The 15,051-nt window shown below is 47.2% G+C and overlaps 1 protein-coding gene and 1 pseudogene across 1 annotated transcript in view; both read left to right on the forward strand.

Annotated features, from left to right (window-relative positions):
* ABCC10 (ATP binding cassette subfamily C member 10) overlaps window positions 1–15,051 on the forward strand; it is a 144,266-nt gene that overhangs the window by 45,217 nt on the left and 83,998 nt on the right. The window contains exons 6-7 of the mRNA XM_063918766.1: window positions 13,971–14,107; window positions 14,580–14,659. Of these exons, the coding sequence (XP_063774836.1) occupies window positions 13,971–14,107; window positions 14,580–14,659 (217 nt within the window). The remainder of the gene's footprint in view (window positions 1–13,970; window positions 14,108–14,579; window positions 14,660–15,051) is intronic.
* On the forward strand, window positions 3,713–3,830 carry LOC134913119 (5S ribosomal RNA; annotated as a pseudogene).

Here is a 15,051-nt window from a genome sequence, read left to right on the forward strand (position 1 = left end):
GGGTGCCTTGTCATGCAAGCCACCGTATTTGGTGTTTCATGATGACAGAGCGGAACTTCGGACGAATCCCGCTTTCATACCAAAGGTAGTGTCATCTTTTCACATCAATCAACCAATAGTAGTTCCTGTGTTAACAGGAGATTCTGGAACTTTGGATGTGGTACGCGCACTACGCGTTTATGTATCCCGAACGTCTACAGTTCGTAAGACGGATACGTTGTTTGTTCTCTATGATGCTTCCAAGATGGGTTGGCCAGCTTCTAAGCAGACCTTATCCAGATGGATTAAACTGACCATACGTCAGGCTTACCTTCATGCGAGGTTACAGCCACCTACATCAGTAACAGCTCATTCCACACGTTCTCTGGGAACTTCATGGGCAGCTGGTCGTGGGGCTTCTATGACGCAGCTTTGCCGTGCGGCTACATGGTCATCAGTGCACACGTTTGTGCGCTTTTACAAGTTTGATACGTTTGCGGCATCAGCATCTAGCTTTGGCCGCCTTGTGTTACAGGTGCCAAACAGCTCTCCCGCCCACGGGTAAGCTTTGGTACGTCCCAAGAGTACTCCAGTGACCCCTAGTGGATGAAAAAGAAAATAGGATTTTGGTACTTACCAGGTAAATCTTTTTCTTTGAATCCATAGGGGACACTGGACGCCCACCCAGAGCAGTTTTACCTGGTTTGTGGTAAGTTCAGGGGATCTTATGGTAACACATTCTCACTGGCTGGTTCAAAGTTTCAAGTTCTATCGGTTATGGTGTCAACTGTTTAGTTGTCAGTAACGTTATGTGTCAACTTTATTATTGTCCGTTATGTTATATGTAATTCTCCATTGTCATCCTCTCTGTCGTTCCTGTTCGGCTCAGTAAAAAACACTGAGGTACTCTGGGAATATGGAGGGGAGGAGAGTTACTAAATTTAAATATTCAGTGCCCTGTTCTGCTAAAGCTGTCCAAATCCCAAGAGTACTCCAGTGCCCCCTATGGATTCAAAGAAAAGGATTTACCTGGTAAGTACCAAATTTTATTCTATTTTTGTGAGCCACCTTTGTGATTACATCTTACTCATGTAACTGTGAAATACAAGAATATGAAAAAACTGACAGACTGTTTCTTGTAACCACTGCTACAATTCATGTATACATCTCAGTGATTTCTGTTTCAGTATTTAAGTGTTTCCATTTTTACAGGCTCTGATCCTTGTATTTCAATACAGAGCCATCTCTGTGATTACATTTCACTTATACAACTGTGAACAAAAATTCATTTGGTGTTATATATTTAGTGGAGCAGCCATGAGCTCTATTCATGTGTGACAAAGATCACGGCACACTTCTAGTAGTCCGTGATATATAAGATTGACATTCAGGGGCGGATCCAGAAGAAAATGATAGGGGGGGCACCATGGAAGGGGCAAGTACATTTGTGTGCGGCTTCGGTGCATGTGAGGTGGCGCTTCTTATACAATGCTCACAGTTGTAGCGCTCATTATGCAATGTCCACTGTACTGGTAGTGCCCCTTATATAGACCCCATAGTAGTGGTGCCCCTTATGCAATGCCCGTATTGCCCCCAGTAGTAATGTTGCCTGTAGTTATGCCCCCAGTCATTTAGCGCCCTAGTAGTTATGCCCCCAGTGGTAATGCCCCTGCAGTTATGACCCCAGTAGTTTACCCCCCCTTTAGTTTAGCCTCCCAGTGGTAATACCCCCAGTAATTTGCCTGCTTGTAGTTTAGCCCCTGTAGTTATGCCTCCCCTTGTAGTTTAGCCCCCAGTAGTAATGCCCCCAGTAGTTTGGCCCCTGTAGTTATCCCCCAGTAGTTTGGCCCCTGTAGTTATGCCCCCAGTAGTTTGGCCCCCCTGTAGTTTAGCCCCCAAGTAGTAATGCCCCTGTAGTTATGCCGCCAGTAGTAATGCCCTCCTGTAGTATGCCCCCAGTAGTTAGCCCCTTTGTAGTTGGCCCCCAGTAATAATGTCCCCCAGCAGTTTGTCCCCAGTAGATGCCCCCCAGTAATAATGTCCCCCAGCAGTTTGCCCCCAGTAGATGCCCCCCAGTAATAATGTCCTCCAGTAGTTTGCCCCAGTAGTAATGCCCCCTAGGAGTTTGCCCCCAATAGATGACCCCCCAGTAGTAATGCCCCCAGTAGATGTCCCCCAGTAGCTGCCCCCAATAGATGACCCCCCAGTAGTAATGCCCCCAGTAGATGCCCCCCAGTAATAATGCCCCCAGCAGCTACCCCCAATAGATGACCCCCCAGTAATAATGCCCCCTACGAGTTTGCCCCAATAGATGACCCCCCAGTAGTAATGCCCCCAGTAAAAATGTCCCCCAGTAGCTGCCCCCAATAGATGACCCCTCAATAGTGATGCCCCCCAGTAATAATGCCCCCCAGTAATAATGCCCCCAGTAGATGGCCCCCAGTAAAAATGTCCCCCAGTAGCTGCCCCAATAGATGACCCCCCAGTAGTGATGCCCCCAGTAGATGCCCCCCAGTAATAATGCCCCCAGCAGCTGCCCCCAATAGATGACCCCCCAGTAATAATGCCCCCTATGAGTTTGCCCCAATAGATGACCCCCCCAGTAGTAATGCCCCCAGTAAAAATGTCCCCCAGTAGCTGCCCCCAATAGATGACCCCTCAGTAGTGATGCCCCCAGTAGATGCCCCCCAGTTATAATGCCCCCAGTAGTTTGCCCCCAGTAGTAATGCCCCTTGTTGATGCCCCCCCAGTAGTAATGTCCCCCCAGTAGTAATGTCCCCCCGTAGTTTGCTCCCAGTAGATACCCCCGCTGCATTAAGGAAGAAAAAAACATACTTACCGAGCCCCGTTCCCGCTTCCAGGCCGCTGCAGTCCTTCTGCTCCCTGGGCGTCCGCTCCTCAGTCAGCACTATGAAAGAGACGTCATGACTGATGTCTCTCCCATAGCGCATGGTGCACAGTGACAGCGCCGGAAGCCGGAGCTCAGTACTGAGCTCCTGCCTCCGGCTGCCACTGTGCAGGGAGACGGACGCCCGCTGGTAACACAATCTCAGCGGGCGCCCGTCATATCCCTGTGCGGCGCCGGGGAGGGCCGGGGGACAGAAGGCCACAAATGACAGGGGGGGCACGGGCCCGAGTGCCCCCCCACCCCTGGATCCGCCACTGTTGACCTTACACGTGTAAACTTCTCGGGGCCAGCCTTGAGCTCCTCTTATATGGAGCCAGCCATGAGCTCTTTTTATGTGTGACTTAAATCACGGTACACTCCCAGTAGTCCGTGGTATATAAGTTTGACGTTACACGTTTAAAAATCTCGGGGCCAGCCTTGAGCTCCTCTTATAATTTTCTATCTATTTCTTAGAGCCAGAAGAGCCCTATAGGAGCAAATTGAATCCAATGACCAGGTGACTATATTAACAAACTGCCAAATTGTGCAACTGAGTCTCTAAATTGTTTATTTTCCTCCATCACTCTCTCATCTGGCTAATGGTTAGTCTGGTTCAAAGCCCTGTGCTTATTCCAGTGAAATATGCCATTACCACAGAAAACAGAAGTGTATTTTACTTTCTTCACCCCCTGTCATCAATCAAACAGAATCTATTCTTTTCTTTGAACACCTCCTTCATACACTCTCTCATCTGGAAATCCTTGGTTCGTTTTGTACAAAAATTGACAGAGTTTTGAGTACAGAAAGCAGAAGTGTCTATCTTCCTTCCACCCCTCATGAATACTTGCCCACGGCCATACTATCCTGAATACGCCCGATTTTGTCCAATCTTGGAAGCTAAGCAGGTAAGGCCTGGTCAGTACTTGGATGGGAGACCACCTGGGAATACTAGGTACTGTGGGCAATTTTCATAGGAGAAAATCTTAAACAGGCCAAGGTTCTCTCCTTGGCCCTCTTTTCTTCAAACACTTATTACTTCACGGCTCATTAAATATTTCCCAATTATACAGTGATTGTTATGATTCCTTGTGGTATTAAAACTTTATAGGTATCATTAATTGTATTTTATTAATATTTCACCCAAATATTCACATTTCTCTATCGTCCTAGTGGATGCTGGGGTTCCTGAAAGGACCATGGGGAATAGCGGCTCCGCAGGAGACAGGGCACAAAAAGTAAAGCTTTAGGATCAGGTGGTGTGCACTGGCTCCTCCCCCTATGACCCTCCTCCAAGCCAGTTAGATTTTGTGCCCGGCCGAGAAGGGTGCAATTCTAGGTGGCTCTCATAAAGAGCTGCTTAGAGAGTTTAGCTTAGGTTTTTTATTTTACAGTGATTCCTGCTGGCAACAGGATCACTGCAACGAGGGACAGAGGGGAGAAGAAGTGAACTCACCTGCGTGCAGGATGGATTGGCTTCTTGGCTACTGGACATGAAGCTCCAGAGGGACGATCACAGGTACAGCCTGGATGGTCACCGGAGCCACGCCGCCGGCCCCCTCACAGATGCTGAAGCAAGAAGAGGTCCAGAATCGGCGGCTGAAGACTCCTGCAGTCTTCTTAAGGTAGCGCACAGCACTGCAGCTGTGCGCCATTTTCCTCTCAGCACACTTCACACGGCAGTCACTGAGGGTGCAGGGCGCTGGGGGGGGGCGCCCTGGGAGGCAAATGAAAACCTTTAAAAAGGCTAAAAATACCTCACATATAGCCCCAGAGGCTATATGGAGATATTTACCCCTGCCTAAATGTACTAAATAGCGGGAGACGAGCCCGCCGGAAAAGGGGCGGGGCCTATCTCCTCAGCACACGGCGCCATTTTCTGTCACAGCTCCGCTGGTCAGGAAGGCTCCCAGGTCTCTCCCCTGCACTGCACTACAGAAACAGGGTATAACAGAGAGGGGGGGCAAAATAAATGGCTATATATATATTAATATAAAAGCAGCTATAAGGGAGCACTTAATCATAAGGCTATCCCTGTCATATATAGCGCTTTTTGGTGTGTGCTGGCAGACTCTCCCTCTGTCTCCCCAAAGGGCTAGTGGGTCCTGTCTTCGTATAGAGCATTCCCTGTGTGTCTGCTGTGTGTCGGTACGTGTGTGTCGACATGTATGAGGACGATATTGGCGTGGAGGCGGAGCAATTGCCTGTAATGGTGATGTCACTCTCTAGGGAGTCGACACCGGAATGGATGGCTTATTTAGGAAATTACGTGATAATGTCAACACGCTGCAAAGTCGGTTGACGACATGAGACGGCCGACAAACAATTAGTACGGTCCAGACGTCTCAAAAACACCGTCAAGGGTTTTTAAAACGCCCGTTTACTTTAGTCGGTCGACACAGACACAGACAGGGACACTGAATCCAGTGTCGACGGTGAATAAACAAACGTATTCCTTATTAGGGCCACACGTTAAAGGCAATGAAGGAGGTGTTACGTATTTCTGATACTACAAGTACCACAAAAGAGGGTATTATGTGGGATGTGAAAAAACTACCATAGTTTTTCCTGAATCAGATAAATTAAATAAAGTGTGTGATGATGCGTGGGTTCCCCCCGATAGAAAATTATGGGCGGTATACCCTTTCCCGCCAGAAGTTAGGGCGCGTTGGGAAACACCCCTTAAGGTGGATAAGGCGCTCACACGCTTATCAAAACAAGTGGCGGTACCGTCTATAGATAGGGCCGTCCTCAAGGACCAGCTGACAAGGCTGGAAAATATAATAAAAAGTATATACACACATACTGGTGTTATACTGCGGCCAGCGATCGCCTCAGCCTGGATGTGCAGAGCTAGGGTGGCTTGGTCGGATTCCCTGACTAAAAATATTGATACCCTTGACAGGGACAGTATTTTATTGACTATAGAGCATTTCTATATATGCGAGATGCACAGAGGGATATTTGCACTCTGGCATCATGAATAAACGCGATGTCCATAACTGCCAGAAGATGTTATGGACACGACAGTGGTCAGGTGATGCAGATTCCAAACGGCACAGTATGGCCGTATAAAGGAAGAGGACTTGTTTGGGGTCGGTCCATCGGACCTGGTGGTCACGGCAACTGCTGGAAAATCCACCGTTTTTTACCCTAAGTCACATCTCTGCAGAAAAAGACACCGTCTTTTCAGCCTCAGTCCTCTCGTCCCTATAAGATCATATCTGCCCAGGGATAGAGGAAAGGGAAGAAGACTGCAGCAGGCAGCCCATTCCCAGGAACAGAAGCGTTCCACCGCGTCTGACAAGTTCTCAGCATGGCGCTGAGACCGTACAGGACCCCTGGATCCTACAAGTAGTATCCCGGGGGTACAGATGGGAATGTCGAGACGTTTCCCCTTCGCAGGCTCCTGAAGTCTGCTTTACCAAGTCTCCCTCCGACAAGGAGGTAGTATGGGAAAAAATTCACAAGCTGTATTCCCAGCAGGTGATAATTAAATTACCCCTCCTACTACAGAAAAGGGGTATTATTCCACACTATATTGTGGTACTGAAGCCAGAAGGCTAGGTGAGACTTATTCTAAAAATTTTTTTTTGAACACTTACAAAGGTTCAAATTAAGATGAAGTCACTCAGAGCAGTGATAACGAACCAGGAAGAAGGGGACTATATAGTGTCCCGGGACATCAGGGATGCTTACCTCTATGTCCCAAATTTGCCCTTCTCACTAAGGGTACCTCAGGTTCGTGGTGCAGAACTGTCACTATCAGTTTCAGACGCTGCCGTTTGGATTGTCCACGGCACCCCGGGGTCTTTACCAAGGTAATGGCCGAAATGATGATTCTTCTTCGAAGAAAAGGCGTCTTAATTATCCCTTACTTGGACGATCTCCTGATAGGGGCATAGTCCAGGGAACAGTTGGAGGTCGGAGTAGCACTATCTCGGATACTGCTACAATCAGCACGGGTGGATTCTAAATATTCCAAAATCGCAGCTGATCCCGACGACACGTCTGCTGTGCCTAGGGATGATTCTGGACACAGTCCAGAAAAAGGTGTTTCTCCCGGAAGAGAAAGCCAGGGAGTTATCCGAGCAAGTCAGGAACCGCCTAAAAACAGTGCATCATTGCACAAGGGTCCTGGTAAAAATGGTGGCTTCCTACGAAGCAATTCCATTCGGCAGATTTCACGTAAGAACTTTTCAGTGGGATCTGCTGGACAAATGGTCCGGATCGCATCTTCAGATGCATCAGCGGATAACCCAATATCCAAGGACAAGGGTGTCTCTCCTGTGGTGGTTATAGAGTGCTCATCTTCTAGAGGGCCGCAGATTCGGCATTCAGGATTGGATGCTGGTAACCACGGAGCCCAGCCTGAGAGGCTGGGGAGCAGTCACACAAGGGAAAAATTTCCAGGGAGTGTGATCAAGTATGGAGACTTTTCTCCACATAAATATACTGGAGCTAAGGGTAAATTTATAATGCTCTAAGCTTAGCAAGACCTCTGCTTCAAGGTCAGCCGGTATTGATCCAGTGGGAAAAACATCACGGCAGTCGCCCACGTAAACAGACAGGGCGACACAAGAAGCAGGAGGGCAATGGCAGAAACTGCAAGGACTTTTCGCTGGGCGGAAAATCATGTGATAACACTGTCAGCAGTTTTTCATCCCGGGAATGGAAACTGGGAAGCAGACTTCCTCAGCACGACCTCCACCCGGGAGAGTGGAAACTTCATTGAGAAGTTTTTTCCACATGATTGTAAACAGTTGGGAAATACCAAAGGTGGACATGATGGCGTCCCGTCTGAACAAAAAACGGGACAGGTATTGCGCCAGGTCAAGAGACTCTCAGGCAATAGATGTGGACGTTCTGGTAACACCGTGGGTGTACCAGTCGGTGTATGTGTTCCCTCCTCTGCTTCTCATACCTAAGGTGCTGAGAATTATAAGACGTAGAGGAGTAAGAACTATACTCATGGCTCCGGATTGGCCAAGAAGGACTTGGTACCCGGAACTTCAAGAGATGCTTACAGAGGTCTTATGGCCTCTGCCGCTAAGAAGGGACTTGCTTCAGCAAGTACCATGTCTGTTCCAAGACTTACCGCAGCTGCGTTTGTCGGCATGGCGATGGAAAGCCAGATCCTAAGGGAAAAAAGGCATTCCGGAAGAGGTCATTCCTACCCTGGTCAAAGCCAGAAAGGAGGTGACTGCACAACATTATCACCACGTGTGGCGAAAATATGTTGCGTGGTGTGAGGCCAGGAAGGCCCCACAAAGAAATTTCAACTCGGTCGTTTCCTGCATTTCCTGCAAACAGGAGTGTCTATGGGCCTCAAATTGGGGTCCATTAAGGTTCAAATTCGGCCCTGTAAATTTTCTTCCAGAAAGAATTGGCTTCAGTTCCTGAAGTCCAGAAGTTTGTCAAGGGAGTATTGCATATACAAACCCCTTTTTTTTGTGCCTCCAGTGGCACTGTGGGATCTCAACGTAGTTCTGGGATTCCTCAAATCACATTGGTTTAAAACCAGTCAAATATGTGGATTTGAAGCATCTCACATAAAAAGTGACCATGCTCTTGGCCCTGGCCTGGACCAGGCGAGTGTCAAATTGGTGGTTTTTTCTCAAAAAAGCCCATATCTGTTTGTCCATTCGGACAGGGCAGAGCTGCGGACTCGTCCCCAGTTCTCTCCCTAAGGTGGTGTCAGTGTTTCACCTGAACCAGCTTATTGTGGTGCCTTGCACCTACTAGGGACTTGGAGGACTCCAAGTTGCTAGAAGTTGTCAGGGCCCTGAAAATATGTTCCAGGACAGCTGGAGTCAGAAAATCTGACTCGCTGTTTATACTGTATGCACCCAACAAGTTGGGTGCGCCTGCTTCTAAGCAGTCGATTGCTCGTTGGATTTGTAACACAATTCAACTTGCACATTCTGAGGCAGGCCTGCCACAGTCTAAATCGGTTAAGGCCCATTCCACAAGGAAGGTGGGCTCATCTTGGGCGGCTGCCCGAGAGGTCTCGGCATTACAACTCTGCCGAGCAGATACGTGGTCAGTGGAGAACACGTTTGTAAAATTCTACAAATTTGATATCCTGGCAAAAGAGGACCTGGAGTTCTCTCATTCGGTGCTGCAGAGTCTTCCGCACTCTCCCGCCCGTTTGGGAGCTTTGGTATAATCCCCATGGTCCTTTCAGGAACCCCAGCATCCACTAGGACGATAGAGAAAATAAGAATTTACTTACCGATAATTCTATTTCTCGGAGTCCGTAGTGGATGCTGGGCGCCCATCCCAAGTGCGGATTATCTGCAATACTTGTACATAGTTACAAAAATCGGGTTATTATTGTTGTGAGCCATCTTTTCAGAGGCTCCGCTGTTATCATACTGTTAACTGGGTTTAGATCACAAGTTGTACGGTGTGATTGGTGTGGCTGGTATGAGTCTTACCCGGGATTCAAAATTCCTCCCTTATTGTGTACGCTCGTCCGGGCACAGTACCTAACTGGCTTGGAGGAGGGTCATAGGGGGAGGAGCCAGTGCACACCACCTGATCCTAAAGCTTTACTTTTTGTGCCCTGTCTCCTGCGGAGCCGCTATTCCCCATGGTCCTTTCAGGAACCCCAGCATCCACTACGGACTCCGAGAAATAGAATTATCGGTAAGTAAATTCTTATTTTCTTTTCTCCCCCTTTTTTTGATCTTGAACCTTATTTGTTCAAAAGGCAATCAAGTTTTATGATTATATGATTATTTTATCTTAGAGAATAATAAGTTTTAGAACACATTATCTACCTGATATTTCATTCAACTTATATCCTCATTTTTGCCATTACAAAGGAGTGCTCCCAAAAACAGTTTTTTGTCTTTCTCTTTCCACTTGCAGCTTATACTTCTTGCCGATCACATTTGTGAATTGGCTGAGTATTTAGGTACAGCTTCCATGGATGTCGGACAAGTAAGTTCTCGGTTTTCAGATTCACTAATTGCGGCCCAACAGGCGCTGTGGTTGCATTCTTGGCAGGCTGAGGCTGAGTCAAAACGAGGTATAGAGGCGTTGCCTTATACTGGCGATATGTTATTTGGTCCTGAATTGGACAAATGGATTTCTCAGGCTACTGGGGGAAAGTCTGTTTACTTACCGCTACCCGCACCAGTTCCTAAACGGAAATACGCTGGACCAGCGTTCAAATCTTTTAGACCTCAGTCCTTCTGAGGCCGTGCTCGAGGAACAACCGTACAGAGTAGACGTGGTAGAGAACGTGGTTTTCAACAAACCACTAACCGTCGTCAAGATACAAAGCCAGCTGAAAAACCAGTGGCATGACGGGCTTCCAGCCCATCTCGGATCTTCATTTGTGGGAGCAGGCCTTCAAAAGTTTCACTTGGCGTGGTTTCAGACATCCACAGATGTGTGGATCCGCAATTTAGTGTTCAAAGGTTACAAAATAGAGTTCGATTGTCTACCACCGATGCAGTTTTTCAAGACAGGTCTGCCTGTATCAGCAGACAAGAAGGCAGTTCTGCAAACCGCTATTCAGTCTCTCGTAGATTCTGCAGTTTTAATTCACGTTCCAGTGCACCAGCAAGGTCAGGGATTTATTCCAATCTTTTTGTTGTACCAAAGCCGGACGGCTCGGTCAGACCGATATTATGTCACTTGCTACAGATTCAAGATGGAATCGCTGTGGTCAGTGATTGCAGGTCTAGAACCACAGGAATTCATGATTTCACTGGATCTCAAGGATGCGTACTTACACATTCCAATTTGGCCACCACATCAGGCGTACTTAAGGTTTGCAGTACAGCAAAACCATTATCAATTACAGGCACTACCGTTTGGCCTCTCATCAGCACCTCGGGTATTCACAAAAGTAATGTCTGTGATGATAGCTCATCTCAGGTCTCTGGGAGTGATAATAGTTCCGTACTTAGACGACCTTCTCATCAAGGCTTCGTCTCAACACATACTCCTTCAAAATGCTTTGCTGAAGTACAGTGTACTAGTTCAGCACGGTTGGATTGTCAACTTCAAAAAGTCAAGCCTGGACCCGTCTCAACAAATTCAATTTCTTGGAATGATTCTGGATTACGGTGGATCAACTAATTTACAGTACCTGCCGGAAGAGAAAGCACTAGGTATTCGTTATCTGTTATAGTTAGTGCTCAAACCATGGACAGTCTCTGTGCACCTGTGCATTCGTCTGTTAGGAATGATGGTGGCGTCTATCAAAGCACCCCAGTTCGGAAGATTTTACTCATGTCCTCTTCAGCTAGATCTTCTCGCACATTGGTCAAGCTCTCATCTACAGATTCATCAGATGGTGCACTTGTCTCCAAGGGCCAGAGTATCACTACTCTGGTGGCTCCACATACAAAATATCACTGTGACAAAGAGGTTTGGAGTCTGGAATTGGATAATTCTGACGACGGATGCAAGTCTCAGAGGTTGGGGAGCAGTGGTCCTACATTGTCAGCTTCAGGGTCTATGGTCAGACCAAGAAAGATTACTGTCAATAAATGTCCTGGAACTCGGGGCAATTTACAATGCTCTGCAACAGGCAGTTTACATACTCCAGTCTCAGACTGTTCAGATTCAGTCAGACAACGTGACGGCTGCAGCACACATCAACAAACAAGGAGGGACTCAAAGTCGCATGGCCATGCGAGAAGTTGCTTGAATCCCGACTTGGACCGAGCATCACTAAGTGATATTGTCCGCAGTCTTCGTTCCAGGAGTGGACAACTGGGAAGCAGATTATCTCAGTCGTCAGGATTTTCATCCAGGAAAGTGGGCTTTACATCCAGAAGTGTTTCAGATGTTAGTCCAGCGGTGGGGTTACCCACAGGTGGATCTAATGGCATCTCGCCAAAATCAGACACCCAAGTATGTGTCCAGAACAAGAGATCCAAAGGCAGTGGCAGTGGATGCTCTCACAATAGGCTTGTGTATCTATTTCCACCATTTCCGCTGCTTCCTCGGTTGCTAAAGCGGATCAAACGAGAGTCCACGACCGTCCTACTAGTGGCACCTCATTGGCCTCGGAGAGCTTGGTTCTCGGATCTCTGTGGTTTACTCGCAGATGATCCGTGGCCGCTTCCGTTACGTACAGACCTTCTGCAACAGGGTTTCTTTACCCCGATTAAGCCGGCTGCGTTTGACGGGGTAGCTGTTGAAACCGCTCTGTTAAGACGAGGGTGCATTCCACAGTCGGTTATACCAACCATGTTACGTGCTAAGGAGCCAGTGACGGCAGCTCATTATCACAGGATTTGGCGAGCTTATATTGGTTGGTGTGAAGTTTGGAAGTTTCGACATCTTCTTTCAAGTTATCCCATCTTTTGCTATTTTTACAAGCGGGGCTAGATGGAGGACTACGTTTTAGCGACACTAAAGGTGCAGGTTTCTACTTTGTCAATTTTCTTTCAGCGCTGTTTGGCGCTTTTGCCAACAGTGCATGCATTTCTGCAAGGTGTCCTTAGAGTACAACCTCCATTTATACCACCTACAGCTCCATGGGACTTGAATCTAGTTTTAGACTTTTTGCAATCCTCAACTTTTGAACGCTTACAGCAAGTGTATGTTAAGTTTCTAACTTGGAAAACAGTTTTTCTCTCAGCCTTAGCTTCGGCAAGGCGTGTTTCAGATTTGGGTGCGTTGTCATGCAAACCACCGTATCAGGTGTTTCATGACGACAGAGTGGAACTTCGGACGAATCCCGCTTTTCTCCCTAAGGTAGTATCCTCCTTTCATATAAATCAACCAATCGTAGTTCCTCTTTTTTCAGAAGGGTCAGGAACTCCAGCTTCTTTGGATGTGGTTTGCGTGCTTCGCATTTATGTAGCCCGAACATCAACATTACGTAAAACAGATACACTGGGGCAGATGTATTAACCTGGAAATGGCATAAGGAAGTGATAAACCAGTGATATGTGCAAGGTGATAAACACACCAGCCAATCAGCTCCTAACTGTTAATTTACATATTGGAACCGATTGGCTGGTGCATTTATTGCACATATCACTGGTTTAACACTTCCTTATGCCTTCTCCAGGTTAATACATCTGCCCCATTGTTTGTTCTCAGTCAAGGTAGGTTGGCCAGCTTCCAAACAGACCTTGGCTAGATGGATTAAGCTGACTATTCGTCAGGCTTATTTTCATGCTAGTCTACAACTGCCCATCTATTTCAGCACATTCCACATGTTCTGTGGGAACGTCATGGGCAGCAGGTCGCGGGGCTTCCACGACACAACTTTGCCGTGCAGCTACATGGTCATCAGTGCACACGTTTGTGCGCTTTTACAAGTTTGATACGTTTGCGGCATCAGCATCTAGCTTTGGCCGTCTAGTGTTACAGGTGCCAACCAGCTCTCCCGCCCAAGGGGGAACTTTGGTACGTCCCAAGAGTACTCCAGTGACCCCTAGTGGATGAAGAAGAAAATAAGATTTTGGTACTTACCAGATAAATCCTTTTCTTTGAATCCACAGGGGGCACTGGACGCCCACCCAGAGCAGTTCACCTGAATTGTGGTAAAGTTCAGTATATCTTATGGTAACACATGATCACCGGCTTGTTTAAATGTTACTGTGATTGTTATGTGTTGTCGTGTCAACTTTCCAGTTGTCTGTCCTGTTATGTATCAACTTTCCCGTTGTCTGTTATGTTATATTATTGTTTGTAATTCTCCATTGTTCATCCTCTCTTTCGCTCCTGTTCGGCTCAGTAAAAACTGATGTATTTTGGGAGTATGGAGGGGGAGGAGGGTTACTAATTTAAATATTTAAATGTGTCTGTCCCTGCTAACGCCCCGTTAATATCCCAAGAGTACTCCAGTGACCCTTGTGGATTCAAAGAAAAGGATTTATCTGGTAAGTACCAAAATCCTATTTTTAGCAAGTCTAGAAAATTTAAATGAGACGGCTTAATTAGTGACATTTATCACACCCTGCGTATTTTAGAACATTGGTCGGGGGCTACAGTTGTATGGAGAGAGAGTTAGTCACTGTGAAGGACATTTATGGTTAAAATTAGAGTAAATGTGATAATATTGATGAACTGTATACTTATACATTTCCGATATAGTGTCACTAATTACCATCATGCCCTTCTCCAGCGCCATCTACAGACGGATCCTGTGTAGTGGAATTGCGAGATGCTGTTTTTTCCTGGGGGACAGGGTCAGAGGTCAAAGACGGCGGAGAAAGATCCCGATCGCTCCAGCTCTTCATTCAAAATCTGTCTGTGAAAAAGGTGAGAAAGCTTTGGTTACTCTCCTCATGTCATGTGACCGCATCATGTGACCACCTTGTTAATCTTCCAGCAAATCCACAGGCCAAGGAAAATAGGATGCAATCAATTTGCAGGCTGTCAGGATACTGATGCTGGAATCCCGTCAGCCGACAATGCCGACAGCCGGAATCCTAGCGCACGTGGGCTATTCCAACTCGTGGATGTCCACGACACCCATAGAGTGAGAATAGAACCTATGGCGAGCACAGCGAGCCACTGAGCCCGCAGTGTGGCAAGTACAGCGAGCCCACAAGGGGACTCAGCGCTCATCCCGCTGCCGGCTTTCTGGCAGGTGGAATGCCGATGTCGAGATCTTAACAGCCGGCATCCTCACCGCCGGTAAATAGTGTGTATTCCAAGGCAAACATGCAGAGAAATAGAGTGAGAGCTCTATAGTAGGACTTCATGCCAGCTGTTTCTGACTCCTCTACAGGGAGCACTGATTGCCATCGTTGGTAGAGTTGGCTGTGGGAAAAGCAGTTTGCTTTCAGCAATCACAGGAGAACTGACAAGGTAACAGCCTTTCACACCTCATCACCTGTACAGATAACAGCATATCACACCTCATCACCTGTACAGATAACAGCATATCACACCTCATCACCTGTACAGATAACAGCATATCACACCTCATCACCTGTACAGATAACAGCATATCACACCTCATCACCTGTACAGATAACAGCATATCACACCTCATCAAATGTACAGATACTGGAATCTCACACCTCATCACCTGTACAGATAACAGCATATCACACCTCATCACCTGTACAGATAACAGCATATCACACCTCATCACCTGTACAGGTACTGGCTTCTCACACCTCATCACCTGTACAGATAACAGCATATCACACCTCATCACCTGTACAGATACTGGAATCTCACACCTCATCACCTGT

Source organism: Pseudophryne corroboree, chromosome 4, assembly GCF_028390025.1.
Source record: "Pseudophryne corroboree isolate aPseCor3 chromosome 4, aPseCor3.hap2, whole genome shotgun sequence".
Lineage (NCBI taxonomy): Eukaryota > Metazoa > Chordata > Amphibia > Anura > Myobatrachidae > Pseudophryne > Pseudophryne corroboree.